This window comes from Halichoeres trimaculatus, unplaced genomic scaffold (genome assembly GCF_033239565.1).
Source record: "Halichoeres trimaculatus isolate MK-OKI-2021-1 unplaced genomic scaffold, fHalTri1.1 fHalTri1_scaffold_22, whole genome shotgun sequence".
Taxonomy (NCBI): domain Eukaryota; kingdom Metazoa; phylum Chordata; class Actinopteri; order Labriformes; family Labridae; genus Halichoeres; species Halichoeres trimaculatus.
Window position 1 is genome coordinate 6,480,497 of NW_027437200.1, and position 15,910 is coordinate 6,496,406.

Consider the following 15,910-nt stretch of genomic DNA (forward strand, 5'->3'; position numbering starts at 1 on the left):
AAAGCCTGAGTTCGTCCACATGCTTGTAGTACGACCCCAATCACAAGTACTTTAGAGAAGTTTGTGCAACTGGACACACGGAAAGCTAGTTGAAAAATCTAGGTTTTTTTTTTTTACCATTACAAAAGGCTTCTCCATTTTAAAGGCTCCTCAAAATGCAGAGGATACAACAGGAGTATCTTTCCTAGCCCAATATATCCCATAATTTTTTGTGTGCCACCTGAAGCAAAACGACAGTATTTAGTCTCAACACATTAACAAGCTGTACAAGTGTTATATTGAAAAAAGCACTGATCTTTAAGAGTATTTTAGAAATGTTAGCGATGGTTGTATCATTCTCATCATAGAGTAGTGTTGGGTTCCTAGCAAACAGAATCAGCGCCATGTGATCCCAGAATTTGAAGTAACAGCTGGTGACGTTAACAGAGAATCCTCTGTAGACCAAACCATCTCAGTTCAGTTGAGCTTTTATGTTCTACGCAGGCTACAAAGGCCAAACTGATGTTTTATAAACTCACATCATGCCTGTTTTGGCCCTCCTCTGTAATGCAATCAGATCAGAAAGGTTTACATTCAAGTCAATGTGTCAACTTAAACTAGATATGCTGGATCTGTTGCAGTCCGCCTGCATCCCTGAACCGGCAGGTCGCAGCAGATACACACCAGTCCTTTTTTTGCTCGATGTCCAAATTTTGAATTTACAAGAGTCAGAAACCTCCAGTCTAAAAATATGAGAGAGTGCTAAAATCTGTTGTTTCTCCAGTGTCCACTGGAGGCTGGCTCTGGAAGTACTCGAAGTCATATACACACCGAGCCAAAAGAGATGTTTTCACAGCAGAAATTTACAGCCTTGTAATAAAATCATCTCCCGCCTGGATTGCTAATTTCACTATTGGCACACACTGTGGGGGGTGAATTGTGCCCAATCAGAGGCACAGCTCAGGGTCATGTGATTGATGGGCCACCCTTTAGTTGTACTCAAAGCCCCCAACACTTCCAGTATGGCAGCAATTCGGAATGGGTACCTAACAAGGTACTTTTGTAGGTACTGACCAAATTCTGTCAAAAGTACCGGGTACCGATTCACTTACAGTCAAAAGATACCATGTTTCGGTACCTAAATGCATCCTTGTGACTGTGAGGAGTGGAAGAGTAGGTGATTGTCCATAGTGGACATGGATACAATATTACAAGGTTATATATTGAAGAATAAATGTGTAAAATTGAAAAGAATTTACATTTTTACTAAATACACTGATATTTTTACCACATAAAAACACAAAAGTACTGAAAATTGGTATCGCTGAGTACCGATACAGATAGCCAGGTACCAGGAATCAGTATTGTAATTGTTTCCAATGTGAAAGGTACCCATCCCTAGCCGCGATAGCTGATTTGCTTCAAAAATCCATTTCAGTAACAGACGGTTGACGTCAGGGAGACTATGTCCATTAATTATACAGTCTATAGGAAGAATGAGCTAGCCTTTGGGTGCCAGCACCTTAGTAGCATCTCGATTGGTGCCACAGAAGAACCAAAGCTCAGTACCCGGCCTGAGGTGTATTCTTGGCACTACAACATGCATCATACATGTTGCAATGTTTTTTAAAATAACTCTTCACACCTCCCCTTCCCCCTCCATCTCTCTTTCTCCCCGTATACACTTCAGCAGTATAGTAAACATGGCAGCTAGTTTTATCGCTAATGTAGGTAGGCCTCACCCATCATCCTCCAACTTAATGAAAAGAATGCATCTTGTTCCGAGTGAGTCCCGTGGAATTTCTTTCTTTTTTTTAATTTTTAGGGGGGCCCTAGTGGACCAATAGTGTTCTGCAGACCACAACTTCAGAGACACAGCTCTAGTCCAACCATACAGCTACCACAGTACATTTCATCAACAATGACAGAGTCCTCCAAAGTATCTGTATCCAAACAGCTTACCTCCCAGACAACCTCAAAGGTGAGCTCATCAGTCATGGGCTAAAACTGGTTCAGAATCATTTTTTTGTTGTGTGTAGTTTTCCTTTTTAAGACAGGAAAAAACAGTCTGACCAAATGCAATGTCTGGTGAGCATTTCAGTTCAATTGACTCCAAAACAAGTCTGCAGAAACCAACGGGTGTGACTACTTTCACGTGTTGTTCAGCCAATGACATGAAACCACAAATGTTCGACTTTACTTCTTACAAACTGTCTGTTTCCACGTTGATGGTTTGGCTTCCAAAGCTGTGTTAGCCAAGAAATACAGGAGGATATTTTTACTCCAGAAACAGACAGAACAGCATCGTTGCCTCCCATCGCAGCATGTTGTGAAATACGCAGCACTGATTAAGGTTGATGTTAACTTTAGCCACCCCCTGCATACATCATCCAGCGCTCATGGGAAATGCATGCTACCTCAGGCACATTTAACCGACACCCTTCATCTTGGTTGAGGAGCATCACGTCATTGGATCTGTCATATGAGCAGTGGGTGACATGTGCTGGCTAATATCTGATTTTTATTGAAAGGCCAGCTCGTCAGCTGATACATACTCTCTCTGCTTTGTAGCACTCATAGCTCACTCTGTTGCTGCGTTCTTGTATCTAGTTATGAAAATTCTTGCTGGATATTTAAGTCTACACTTCTCGTGTGTCAGCAACAGCAGTTTGAGACGATGTTTTCTGACTTTGACCAAACTGGAGGGAATGATGCATCTTGTTGCAGAATGTTCAGAATTGCTCTGATTAGCCCAGAGGGGACTGTGCAATTACTGGTCAAAACAAGTGGGCATATTTTTAACTGATTGGTCTGGAGGGAGTATGCATCATTCATGACATGCTGTTGTCCTGTTTTTGCTCACATTGCTGTTGTTTCCCACATATTTGGATTCCATATTCCAGTTCTCTTTTTGAGAAATTTCTCCTCTGTCTTTGCTCTTTTTACCTTTTATTTTTGTTGAACTTCTTATCTTTTTCTCTTCCCTCTTTGCTGTCATACATGGCACGCTATGAGCTTGTTTTTTTGTTGGCCTCTGTAATAACTCTCCTCCTCTCCTCTGCTCTTCTCTCCTGCACTGTCTGTCATGCTATTCCACTGCGACCTCTCCATCCAAACTCCCTTGTTCCTCTTTCTCCCTCCTGCTCTCCTTCTTTCAGCTGCCTCTGTTGTGCTGAGCCCTCTCTCCTAGTCTCCATTTAACTTCCCTACCTAGCTGCTCCTTCGCTCTCCTTACATTCACCTTGCTTGACACACTCTGAGCTCACACTCTCCTCTTTTTTCTCAGCCCTTCTTCCTCTCCTCTTTTATGTCCCTGTCTGTCCCTTCTCTATTCTTTCTGTCTCTCCTTTCTTTTAATCAAATTGTTACTGTAATGCTCCGGTGCTTCAAGCCAAAGCTTTTAAATAAAAAACATGTGAATGAACACTGGCCGCTTCATGCACACATACACTCGGTGGTAGTGTGTGTGTTTGTGTATGAGGCTCTGTCCCTCTGTGCCCCCCCTCCTCGATTCTCTGGGCTTTTCCTACGCTTTCTCGCTCTCCACATTTCACATGCAAATGCACGTATATACAATGCACACACACACACCCTTGCACACATGCATGCAGAGGCAAGGACACGCAAGGTTAGGCAGGCAGCACGGCTCAGTTTGGAGGCTGCACATGGAAGCGGCACAGAGAATTTCACATGCAATCTACGTCTGGGCAGCAAACATGAATTCTGCACCATGAACTGGAGTCGATTTGAGTCCTCTAAAACGTTGCTGTCATAATGCATTCGTCTTTTCCCCCCTGCTGGTGAGCGTGAGGGAGAGCGTGGATGCCACCTAATGGTGAGAATGTACGGCAGTGACACAGCTGGGCTGTGTGTCGGATGGGGGAAGGGGAGTGGATTGTAGAGGCTGTGCTGTACGTGTGGTTGTGTGCGAATGTGTTTGTTTGGTCATGCGTTTGTGTTTGTGCATATCTAGCGCATCGGGGGCCACACATGTCTCTGGGGTCATTAAAGCTGAGGAGGAAAAAGTCAGATATTATTACTGCATGCATGACACAGATCTGATGCTTTTATACATGCAAGAGCTGCTACAAGCTGTGCAGGGCTGCATTTTTACATATTCAGACAAACCACAGGAGTGTGTGGCTACATGAAACGTGGGGAACTTGCAGTTTTTATTCAAAGTTCAATTATTAAAATTGTAGTGACATTAAGTCCCTTTCAGTAAGCAACCAGCACAGAGGACAACAAAAGGATGAGGTAGAATATCCTTTTTGGAAATGTTGTAAACTTTTAAGTAGAGTCCCAATCCAATCCAATCCAAATACACCAATTGGTATCCACGCCCAATATGGCTTTTTTTTTTAGGGTTGGATAGTATTGTATTTCGTTATCATGATCGGGACCAGTTTTCACATGTTTTCAGCACCGTCACGCTTTACTGCTGCTGTAAATCAAACCACGCTGCAAACATGTCCGCTGTGTGGGACTACTTGTCTTTGGTAAGCAATAATAGTAAAATAGCGTCTTGCAACTTTTGTAAAGTGAGTGTTCCTCGAGAAGGTACCAGCAGGGCTCACTTTAATACAACTAGGGATGGGTACCGAATTAGGTACTTTTGTTGGTACCGACCAAATTCTGTCAAAAGTACCGGGTACCGATTCACGTAAATCAAAAGGTACCATGTTTAGGTACCTAAGTGTATCCTTGTGACTGTGAGGGAGAAGAGTAGGTGATTTTCTGTGCTGGACATGAACACTGCATTGCAAGGTTATATATTGGAGAATAAATATGTTAAACAGAAAAGAATTAACATTTTATTATCAAACATACTGATATTTTTACCACATCAACACAAAAAAGTACCGATACCGATTTCCAGGTACCGGGAATCGATACCTTATCGTTTCAAATGTAAAAGGTACCCATCCCTAAATACAACAAATATGATTCATCATTTCCAACAGAATCGTCCAGCAGAGTATGGGATTTATCAGAGAAAGGTTTCGGTATCGGATTGGTATCGTCGAAAACATATCATGAAAAGTTGGATCAGATCAGAAGTCAAAAAATCTGTATCAGGACACCCCTACTTTTGACTAAACCAAAAATGTGCTTGGTCTGAAAAGTCTTCTAAATCAAACAAAAGAACTAGTTTATGCTCAGTTTGGCCCAACACTGCATGGTGCTGAAATTAATAATATATCTTTTTTTTCTGCCACATTAGGTTATGAAAAAATACAATTATTTAGCTGTAAAGTGTATCAAAGGGACTTCTCTAGTGTTTGGAGACTCTGATCTAAAAGCACGTATTAATCTCGCCAATGAAATGTGCATGTGCACAAGGTCACTTTGCTGGTCCCAAACTTGGATAAAAGTGGGGCATTTTTTTTTTGACATGAAGAAACAAAAATAGTCAGAAGAAAGTTCAGTAATAGTTCTGAATATATTTTGGGTGATTTTTACACACTTTCTATCTCTCCCACAATGTTTTTCCTACAGCGTCCATGACAAATACATGCAAATGGATTATTATGCAAATTAGGGGATGATCAGTGACCTCTGGGACAGCTAATATTTACTTTCTTACTGAGGAGTTGGTAACACGAAGCTTTGGCACCTGTGTATAGAAGTAGAGTAGAGTAGGAGAGAGGATAGTTAGATAGTTAGATAGCGAAATGGATAGTAGAGTTACTTCATAAACTTTCATAATAGATGCATTTTACTTATTCAGATGTCAGCATTAATTTATGACAATGTTTAATTGGGGTCACCTGCAAATGCAAATTAATCTGTCGTCTTGGTATGACACTCATTTTGTGGCATTTCCACTGACTAATCCTGGGACAGATCCTCAAATAACTGAGACGAGCCATCCCACTAGGGATGGGTACCATTCACATCTGAAATGATACGGTACCGATGCCTGGTACCTGGCAATCGGTACCGGTACTCAACGGTACCAAGTTTCGGTACTTTTTTGTGTTTATGTGGTAAAAAATACCAATTCGTTTAATAATGAAATATAAAAAAAATCAATTTAACAAATTTATTCTTCAATATATAACCTTGCAATGCTGTGTTCATGTCCAGCATGGAAAATCTTCTACTCTTCCACTCCCTCACAGTCACAAGGATGCATTTAGGTACGTAAACGTGTTACCTTTTGGTTTTACATGAATCGATACCCGGTACTTTTGACAGAATTCAGTCGGCACCTATAAAAGTACCTAATTCGATACCCATCCCTACGTCCCACTTTTTGGGACACTCTGTAGGGGTGCCAGGCTAAACTGATCTGATCCAGGAAAGTGGAGCTACAACACTGCAGTTTGTTGATTGGTCAAAAGAATTGTCGTATTTTGGATGTCTTGTTATTATTGCTCTTTATTTACTGTGTGGCACTTTTCTGTCTTTATTTGGCGCTATCTAGACCAGACAGTGGTAAAAAGGGCCAGGATGAGCAGGAATACGTCTCTGTGTGTTTAAATTAGGGGCTTCATTAAATTAGCGTCTGAGAGATTTCATTGTAGATTAATCACAAGATTAAGAAACTAAAAAAAGAAGCATGCCATGTCATGCTCCAGAACCATAAAACCAACATCACGTGCTGTGCATTGTCTGTTGCACATGCAAACATTGCAGTAACCAAAGAAGATACGGACGTTCACAGTGCATGATCCATGTTTGGAGGCTGTAGTCTTTGTCTTTCCAAGCACTGCTCCTCTGCTTCATGGCATTCCCCTGTCTCTCCTCCTGGTTTCCTCCCCGTTCAAGTATTTGTCTCTCAGTGATAAGCCCCAAAGATAATCTGAAACAGAATATGATTGAAGCCTGCTGACTTTAAAATGAATTGCCTCTGATCATTCACTCATGGTTATCCTCTGCTGTGTTTTTCTACGTTCCAGCCTGGCCCAGGTACCGCGTGCTGCGTGTTCAGGAGCTGGGCCAGTATAACCTTGAGATCCTGTCAGCTGATCTGTCTGATGACTCTCTGTACGAGTGCCAGGCCCCTGATGCTGCCCTGAGGTCGAGGAGGGCTAAACTCACCGTCCTCAGTACGTTTGGACTCGTGTCTGTCAGGTCATGTATTTATAGCCAGCGAGTGAGATGTTTCTAACACTGTGCTCCTCTGCTCCTTTGCTCCAGTACCCCCAGATGACCCAGTGATCGATGGGGGTCCAGAGGTGTTGCTTAATGCTGGGGAGTCCTACAATTTGAGCTGTGTGTCCCGAGGGGCTAAACCTCCTTCCATGATTGAGTGGCTTAAAGATGGTTTGCCTGTGGACGGGGCTGCCAGCATCACGGTAGGTCCAGAAAAGAAAGACCCTCAGTCACACCTTGTGATTGTGACAAACGTGTTTTAACACTTGTAGTTTTTTTATCAACATCAGGAGGTGCTTCCAGACAGGAAGAGGGTGACCACACGCAGCTACCTGCCCATACTGCCTGTCGACACAGACACTGGGAGGAACTACAGCTGTGTGGCCACTAACCTGGCTGTTCCCAGCGGCAAAAGCACAACTGTCACCCTCAATGTACACCGTGAGTAGTCGGTTACATTTTCTGCCAAATAGTCTGATAAATAGTGTTTTTTTGTATTTCAAAAAGTGTCATATTTTATCAGAACATCAGCAAAAAACTGAACATTTAGAGCTAGTTTTTAAGTAATGCATGCAGGCCATTTTGCATCTATCCATCCTCCAGATTGCAGCATCGTTTTAGACGTAGCTAAGCTTTTGTGTCTCTCCTTCAGATCCACCGACAGTGACCTTGTCCATTGAGCCTCGTTCTGTCCTGGAGGGAGACAGAGTCACCTTCACCTGCCAGGCTTCTGCCAACCCTCCGATCATGGGCTACAGGTCTGCATCAACAAGCAAGCTCACCATCAGTTTCACAGTTTTATAGTCAGATGACAATCAGTATTATCCCTGAATAGATTTGAGTGTTTTCTGCCCAAAGTTTGAATTAAACGGCTATCAGCCAAGCTCTGCTCTCAGGCGTGTAAGATTTGTTTTTCCAGGATGTGTGTCTGTATATTTTATGTCTATAACCTGGTGTGTTTTAACCCCAGGTGGGCTAAGGGAGGCGTGGTACTGCAGGGTGCCAGAGAGAGTGTGTTTACCACCAAAGCAGACCACTCCTTCTTCACCGAGCCTGTCTCCTGTCTGGTTTTCAACGCTGTGGGAAAGACCAACGTCAGCATCCTTGTGGATGTCCACTGTGAGTCACACACTGCTCATCTCACCTTGTTCAGTCACTTGTGGTCCACTTCACTCACTTTACTCTGGAGTCAGAGGGATGACACACTCTACTGTTGTGTTTCTTTCTTCCTCTGAGCAGCTTCTCCGCTTTAGTCCTACTGCATTATTACTCAGGCACAACAAAGAACACCACTTTCTGTGTTTCTGTGCGTCTCCAGTTGGTCCGATACTGTTGGTGGAGCCGCAGCCAAAAACCGTGGATGTTGACTCTGATGTCACTCTGAACTGTAAATGGGCTGGAAACCCTCCGCTCACGCTCACCTGGTTCAAAAAGGGTTCAAACATGGTAAGAGGTTCAAATCCCACACGCTTCACATTTCTTCTCTCATCTTGCATTCACACGATTGAAACACTTCACACTTCTTCTTCTGTGTTTACAAAAGCAGCCTGTCATTCATGCACATTGGATTGTCTGTAAACAAAGATGCCTTTTTTTCTCTTCCTCTGAATTTCATTTATTTCTCTTCCCTCTTCATGATCTTTTCAGATCAAATTATAGCTATTATTTGTTTATCTTCTATATATTGATAACTCCTCACAAATTTTAATGCTGCAGAAAAATGGGTGAATGCTCTTTTAAAGTTATGTGTCAGTAATACTTTGTAAAAAAAAAATACAGAACAGTTCAACTTAAAGCTCCTGTGATGAGTTTTTCCTGGTTGTATAACAGTTTGAAATTTATGCCGATGTCTGTTTATGATCTGCAAAATCAAAAAGACACCAGCAACAACAATAGGAGCTGCTATATCATCATCTTAATTGCGTGAAACTGCTGTGATGGGATAAGATAAACAGTTTTATCAGTGAATGACAAAGTTTTATTTTATTAAACAGAGCTATGACTTTTGTTTGGGCCAGCGAACGAGACACAGGAATCGTTCAAAGTGACATAAACCAAAAGTGTTTCATAACAACTTTGATCCCTGTTGGACTATCATGTTGAATCTTTTTGGAGGTTTTTATGTGAACTAGCTTTAGCTAACTTATCAGGTTCAGCTCCTCTGGCTTTATGGCATGCTAAGCTAAGTAATAGCATAGGGACTTACCCGTACCATGAAGACAGAATCTCTCCTTTTTATTTTGTTGAAGTTTCAGTTTTAAATTAATGTAATTGCGTTTGATTTTGCATTTCATAGTGTTTTGTTAAATTTTTCAAAATTTTGTAGAATTTTTTCCTGAAGTTTAATTTTTTGACTTTTAAATTTGATGTAACATTGAACAAATTTCAATTACAGTAATAAAACTAATCTAACACATAACATCTTCTTTTCTGCGATCCCTCTCCCTCTCTGCTGTAGTAACACATGGTGCCCCATCACATGCTCACACAAGTGTGAATTGTTTCCCAGACCCTGGGGGAGTGTCTTGTTTTAAAAGAAAATCTTTAATATCTTGTGGATATTATGTCAGTAAAACACTAAAGAAAACACACGTTATTTAGAGTACTTCAAGCTCCAGTCAAACACTCTTTGGACTAAGAGGGCTCTTGTTTCAGGAAGTTCACAAATCTCCTGTGAGAGACTTTCATTAGGCCAACGACTGTTGGGCCAGTGAAGACCCTCATGTAACCCAAGGAATTAGGGCCCAACTCAGCTAAAGGTCGGTGAGCCCCCCTGATGTAACCCGTGTGTGTATTATCATGATCAGGGACAAAAACTGATCTCAGGTTACTGAGGTCCCCCTTGTAACCCCACAGTCCTCCTTGGAATACAAATGTTTCTCTTTGTTTCTTCATATCCTTCTTAAACCCCAGATTTGGTGCCTTTAGCGTTCTCAGAAACTCACCAAACTTGGCGCACGTATCTTTTTCAAAAAATTATAATTCCAGTGTTTTCACTATGATACATGCTCCATAGTGCCCCCTAGTGACTTAAAACTGCAAACCCCCCCCCCCCCCCCCCCCCCTTTCTTTCTGAGTTGAAAGAACGATTTCGACAGGGTCCAGGGTTGTAGGGTACATATTTGATCAAACTCGATCATACAAACACACACCATCTGCACATGGCTTTGGGTCATAGGAACACTGTGACCACCTATTAAACAAAACTGGTATTCACTACCATGAACATTTTCGGTGTACATGGATATTTCAAACAAAGATCCAGTTTCAGATACAGCAGCTGCATGGACACAAAATTAGTAAGAGCCCTTTATCACAGCTTGCAGCTTCAATTTTCTACAATTCTACAATTTAATTTAGCAGATACACTTTTCTCCAAAGCAACATTCAACACGGTCTGTTTAGCTCTGTATGTCATATGCAGGCATGTTTTATAAGTAGTGTAAACTCCTAACAGGAGCTTTAAGTTTGATAAAATGCAAAAGTAAAATTTTTCCATCCAAGCAACTCCAATTCCCAATAAATGCATCACTTTACTTTATAACGTATTTAAAACCAATGATCCATATCAACATAATGAATACTGTCACAATCAATCTTTATTTTTAATTATTTTGTTAAACTTGAGATTGAAGAGGCAACCTGTCCGCCGTGTTTTAGAAACCTCACCCTGTTTGTAAAGAATGGATGGATGGAAATGCTTTTTATCAGTGTCAGAATATTAACAACATCACAATGCTGTTGTTAATTTTTGGCATTATTTTTTACTGATGAATAAATAACTTTTAAAGTCCAACATATTATTCTGACTGAAATAAAGTCTCAACCTCTGCGTACCTCAGGGCCTTCCTCGTGGGTGTTAGTAAATATTAATGCCGTTTTTGAGTCAGGACCAGGACGAAACTCTTACTGCAGTTAATTAAATCTGCCTCATTAACAGTGTTTGAGCAAACAACAACCGTGCTTGGCCTACACCTACATCCATATATCCAACCTTTTTCAGGTGTTTCTCTCTCTAGGTGCTTACAGATTGAGCCATAATTTTCCGCAGCTAATTTTCTGATGGATGAGGTTGCTAGGCAACTGCAAATCCTCTGTGATGGGTGAAAAGTGGATTTGCAAGTTTGCATTGTTAGCCAGTTATGGGGTCAGAGTAATAGAAAGCACGCCAGACGTGCAAATGGTTGTACAGTGTGATTAATTAGAATAATAAGGCGAACAGGTGGAGGTGTAACTGTACACCGGCCTCTCTTTACTTCTGCACATGTGGGTTTTTATTGTGTTTTTCTCCTCCTGTGGTTTAGCAGTTTTGCCTTGTTTATATTTGTGTCTGTTCTGCTCACTCCCCCACAGGTTCTGAGTAACAGCAACCAGCTGTATCTGAAGTCCGTGAGCCAAGCTGATGCTGGCCAGTATGTATGTAAGGCCATCGTCCCACGGATCGGAGTAGGAGAGACTGAGGTCACACTCACTGTTAACGGTCAGAAAACATCCACACAGTTTAACGTAGCACTGCCTGCAGATGGAAATGTTGTACTTTCTCAAAGGTCAGCTTGTCAGTAATTGAAAAAAAATGTAGTGTGTCCAAAGTGGCTGCCAGTTATTTTTAAAACCATACAATTCTGCTTGAGCAAGCCTGGAGAGGACAGAGCCTCTGAAGGAAGGAGAAAGCACCAGGCTTTTATCATATTTCTACTCTTTATTTCTCTCACACACCTGCACATTCTCCTCTCATACAGGTCCACCCATCATCTCCAGTGACCCAGTCCAGTACGCAGCAAGAGGGGAGCGAGGCGAGGTCAAATGCTACATAGCCAGTACACCTCCTCCAGATAAGATTGTAAGTGAAAGGATGAAAAAATGTAAACAAAACAGTGAAGTGACATATTTCTAGCTCTGAATCCTTGAATGAAAATGTCCACATTCAAACCCCGCATCAATTATAGAGACAGAAAACCAGCAAACACGGAAAGCTTTGGTCACAAAGAGCTCCAGCCTGACAGCGATTTGTATTTAACTGTACCCTCCTGTTCCTAAATGGCTCCACTCCTGCTGCACGGTAATGCTTTTAGGCTCTGTCCCTTTTTCCTCTCTGAGCGGTGACTCACCCTTAAACTCTCCCAGAATTCTCCTCCATCCCATCACATAAACAAACCAACACGAACACTAAGCCTGTCCGCTTTTAGCTCCTGCGTCAGAATTCAGCCTGGACGCTCTTTTCACTCTCGTGTATCACACAGAGAGTAGTAGTAGTTCCTCAGCTCCGCGGCCTCTGTGACTGATCCGTCCTGACTCGCAGTGCACGCTCTTAATGCAAGTGGCGTAGGTTGGGACAGAAAAAGATTTATAAAATATAAAGGACCGGAGATGAACAGTTGTCCCTGTGAACGCCACAGCCAGGAGATTATCCTGCTCTGGAATAAGTGGGCAGATTATGGGAACATGTGGGCTTATGCATAATTAACTCGCTTTGCTACAGTACTTCTATGCTGAATAATACAGTTGCTTTTAGTGGCTTTGGAGTCAGAGAATGTGAAGATTCTCACCGGCTCAGTCACCCCAACAACCTCCATCTCAGTCTGCAGAAACATACAAACTGTTGCTGTTCTCAGGAAGTCATGCAATGTGTGTATGGCTGTGTTTTTGGTGTGAATCTGTTTGTTCGATGTGTGTCATGTCTCTGCAGGATGTATCTGAGTTAGGCAGATATGACCAATGATGGCTCTGCACAAAATTTAACACAAATCGGGGACAGATACAAACATACTGTAATGTTTCTGAGAAAACTCTGGCAACAAGCAGCTGAGACAAACAACATGTTATATCCACCCCTGGCATCTGACCCTTGACCCCTCGTTCAGTGCAAAACTAAAGAAGTCTTACAGAAGTGGATTTCAACCTGTACACAATCTGAATCAGCCCCACGGACAAAATATCACACCTGAAAAACAAATAAAGAAGATTTTATACTTCTAAAAAGACCCCACAAATCCTGCATTTGAGACTTTGAAGGGGTCTCTTGTGTCAGTCAAAGGGGTCTCAGACCCTTCTGGACTCCCCATATTCCACTTCCTGACCAACAACTGCAGTTGGGCTGTATTTAGTCCAAGAATAGTGCATAACTTGTTGATCTGTTTGCTCTAAGCACTTCTATAAAGTTCATGAAATTGAGACAGTCTACTTTACAGGTCTACAAAATGAAAAGGATTACAGGAATACTTAGAGGGGCTCAGGACTATAACATCAGTCACAGAAACACAGATTTCTCCAAGTTCACAGAGAAATGAGAAAATATTTACATCAAGTTTTTATAACTAATAATCCATGGAAGAAAATGGTAAAATGTTCCTATTTTGATCAGATTATTATGGTATCTGTGCTGCACTGGATCATTACATCTTCACTCTAGATAACTATTAATTTACAGAATTAAAGTATTTATACATATATAAATATTTCAAACTCCAGGCATCTAAGATGGAAAGAAAAGAGTAATTCTAGGGATGGGAATTGAAAAGACCTTAACAATACCAGTACCCTTATCGATTCTGCAAAAAGGAGGCTTTACAGGTTATCTGGGTCAACAACATTAAATTAAGTTTATAGGTGAATAAATGTGTAATTGGTCCCTGGATGGGGATATCTCTGTGAGTAATTATACAGAAATAAGTAAATATTGCAGGTCATGTGACATTGATGTACTGTTTCGTAAAATGTTATTGACTCAAGTAGGCCATCTAGTGTCTTGAAGTGGTTATAGCATTAATGTAAGTTGTTTGGAACCTTGCCGTACTTTTATTTCATTTGCCTGTGAGTAGTTTGACACTTGGAGTTTTCACAGTTTTTTTTCAAAGAGTGATTGTGATGTGTTTTTGTGAAGAAAGTTGATATTCTGTTCTGAAGCCGAAGTTATACCAATGTATGCTAACTGCGAGCATATCAATGCAATTTCACATTAATGTTAGCATCAAGCTAGCGCTTTTTTGTTTATATCGTTTTTGATTCATACCGTGTTAAATGTATTGAATAGGAATCCCCCTGTGAGAGAGTAATGTACATTTCTTTGTGAGTTTAGTTCTTTCAGGCAGAAAATCCTGAATCAGAGTTTCCTTGGAAAACGTTATGTGCTTAGCTAAGATAGCTGCAGCAGACTAGTCAACATACCATCCAGCAGCTCTGGCACAGTGTAAGGAATCGATAAGGGAATCATTTAGCACAAAGGCTGACGATATCAATGGATTCAAACATTTCTTCTTGATTCTCAACAGGAACCGGCTTTTGATACTCATCCCTAGTTAATTGTTTGAATGATTAGGACTTAATGTAGCTCACCTGAGTAGAAGAGGTCCCTCCATGATACCTGGTGACATCATGTGATGGAGTTACCTGTGTGTTGCAGGTGTGGGCATGGAAAGAGAATGTGTGGGAGAAGGAGAAAGGGACACTGCTGGAGAGGTACACGGTGGAGCAGAGCAAACCAGCAGCCGAGGGCGGCGGCGTCCTCTCCACCCTCACCATCAACAACGTGATGGAGTCTGACTTTATGTCCACCTACAACTGCACGGCCTGGAACTCCTTCGGCCCGGGGACAATGATCATCACCTTGGAGGAGAATGGTGCGTCTAATTGTTTTATCTTTAAATGTCAAAGTAAATGTAAATGTGTAAATGTCTTAAATATCAAAGCATACCAGACTCTAGATATGCTATAAAACTCGTGGCTCATATATAAAATGTACAGGACAACTTAAAGGCGGTCACACCAAATCTTTGTGGTAAAACTGTTTTCCAACCCTGCTCTTCTGAAGGAAAAAGTTTCCCCTGATGAAAGTTGGTGAAAGGTTAACTATGCAAAAACAGCACAAGAAAAGGACAAGAAGGAAAAACCCAGAAAGAGAGAAAGCCCAAAGCCAGGGAGGTTAGAGAAACAAAGAAAGCAGATAGAGACGTGTAAGATCAACACGACACGCAACACAGTATGGGCTACCCAGAGAGGGCTCCGCAGGATTTCAATGATACGGTTTGGTTCAGATCAAGTCTGCATCTCCAAGATTACCAGCATGTTAGAAAACACTTTTTTATCTATAGTTTGATTTTCATTTTTAGGGCTGAAAGGCGAAGAGAAAATATTGTGATGCATTTATCACTGCAAAGCAATTTGTGTGGTAAATTTCATGTTTGATGCAGAATTTTTGGAGAAATCTCGTCTTTAAACCAATGATTAACCAACATCTACAAAAAAAATGCTGAGAGAATTTTCCCTTCTGGTCTTTTTTTTTTTTTTGCTGAAACAACTTAAATATTTTAAAATGGAAATTGCGAAAGCTAAGAGTTTTTAAAAAAGCTACATGGTTTATCCTTGCAATCAATGAAGCTATTTGATATTGAAGCAAAAGTTAGAAATCAATTTAAGTTCAGTTTTCCTGACAGGCTGATCCATCCTTCACTCATAAGTCAGAATATTTTGGCACTTTGGGGTTTGAAAAAAGCTAGCGTCATAACTTAATCTGTACTGAATGGAATAAACCCATGTTACACAGGCTGAGTTTTATGTAATTCAGACTTGAAGATGAGTTTTTTTTTAAACTGCATGTTGATGATACAGTTGTGTATCTGGCATCCCTGATCCAGCCCTCTGTGTGCCTCTCTGTTTCTCTGTCTCACCCACTTCAGAAGAAGTCCCAGTGGGGATAATAGCTGGTGGGACAGTGGGCTCCACCATCCTCCTATTCATCTTCCTGCTCGTCCTCGTTCTTATCTTCTACAGGCAGCGCAAAGGCAGTGAGTCATACTCTCCATGTGCTTCACACATACATAATAAAGAGCCAATC

The 15,910-nt window shown here is 41.4% G+C and overlaps 1 protein-coding gene across 4 annotated transcripts in view; it reads left to right on the forward strand.

Annotated features, from left to right (window-relative positions):
• The window catches only part of kirrel1a (kirre like nephrin family adhesion molecule 1a), a 47,054-nt gene that overhangs the window by 19,712 nt on the left and 11,432 nt on the right, over positions 1 to 15,910 (forward strand). For 3 of the 4 annotated variants that reach the window (XM_074699397.1, XM_074699399.1, XM_074699396.1), the window contains 10 exons: positions 6,885 to 7,034; positions 7,126 to 7,283; positions 7,371 to 7,521; positions 7,733 to 7,838; positions 8,051 to 8,199; positions 8,399 to 8,526; positions 11,434 to 11,560; positions 11,820 to 11,920; positions 14,480 to 14,696; positions 15,753 to 15,860. In XM_074699397.1, the coding sequence (XP_074555498.1) occupies positions 6,885 to 7,034; positions 7,126 to 7,283; positions 7,371 to 7,521; positions 7,733 to 7,838; positions 8,051 to 8,199; positions 8,399 to 8,526; positions 11,434 to 11,560; positions 11,820 to 11,920; positions 14,480 to 14,696; positions 15,753 to 15,860 (1,395 nt within the window). The remainder of the gene's footprint in view (positions 1 to 6,884; positions 7,035 to 7,125; positions 7,284 to 7,370; positions 7,522 to 7,732; positions 7,839 to 8,050; positions 8,200 to 8,398; positions 8,527 to 11,433; positions 11,561 to 11,819; positions 11,921 to 14,479; positions 14,697 to 15,752; positions 15,861 to 15,910) is intronic. The other variant, XM_074699398.1, reaches the window with a different exon arrangement.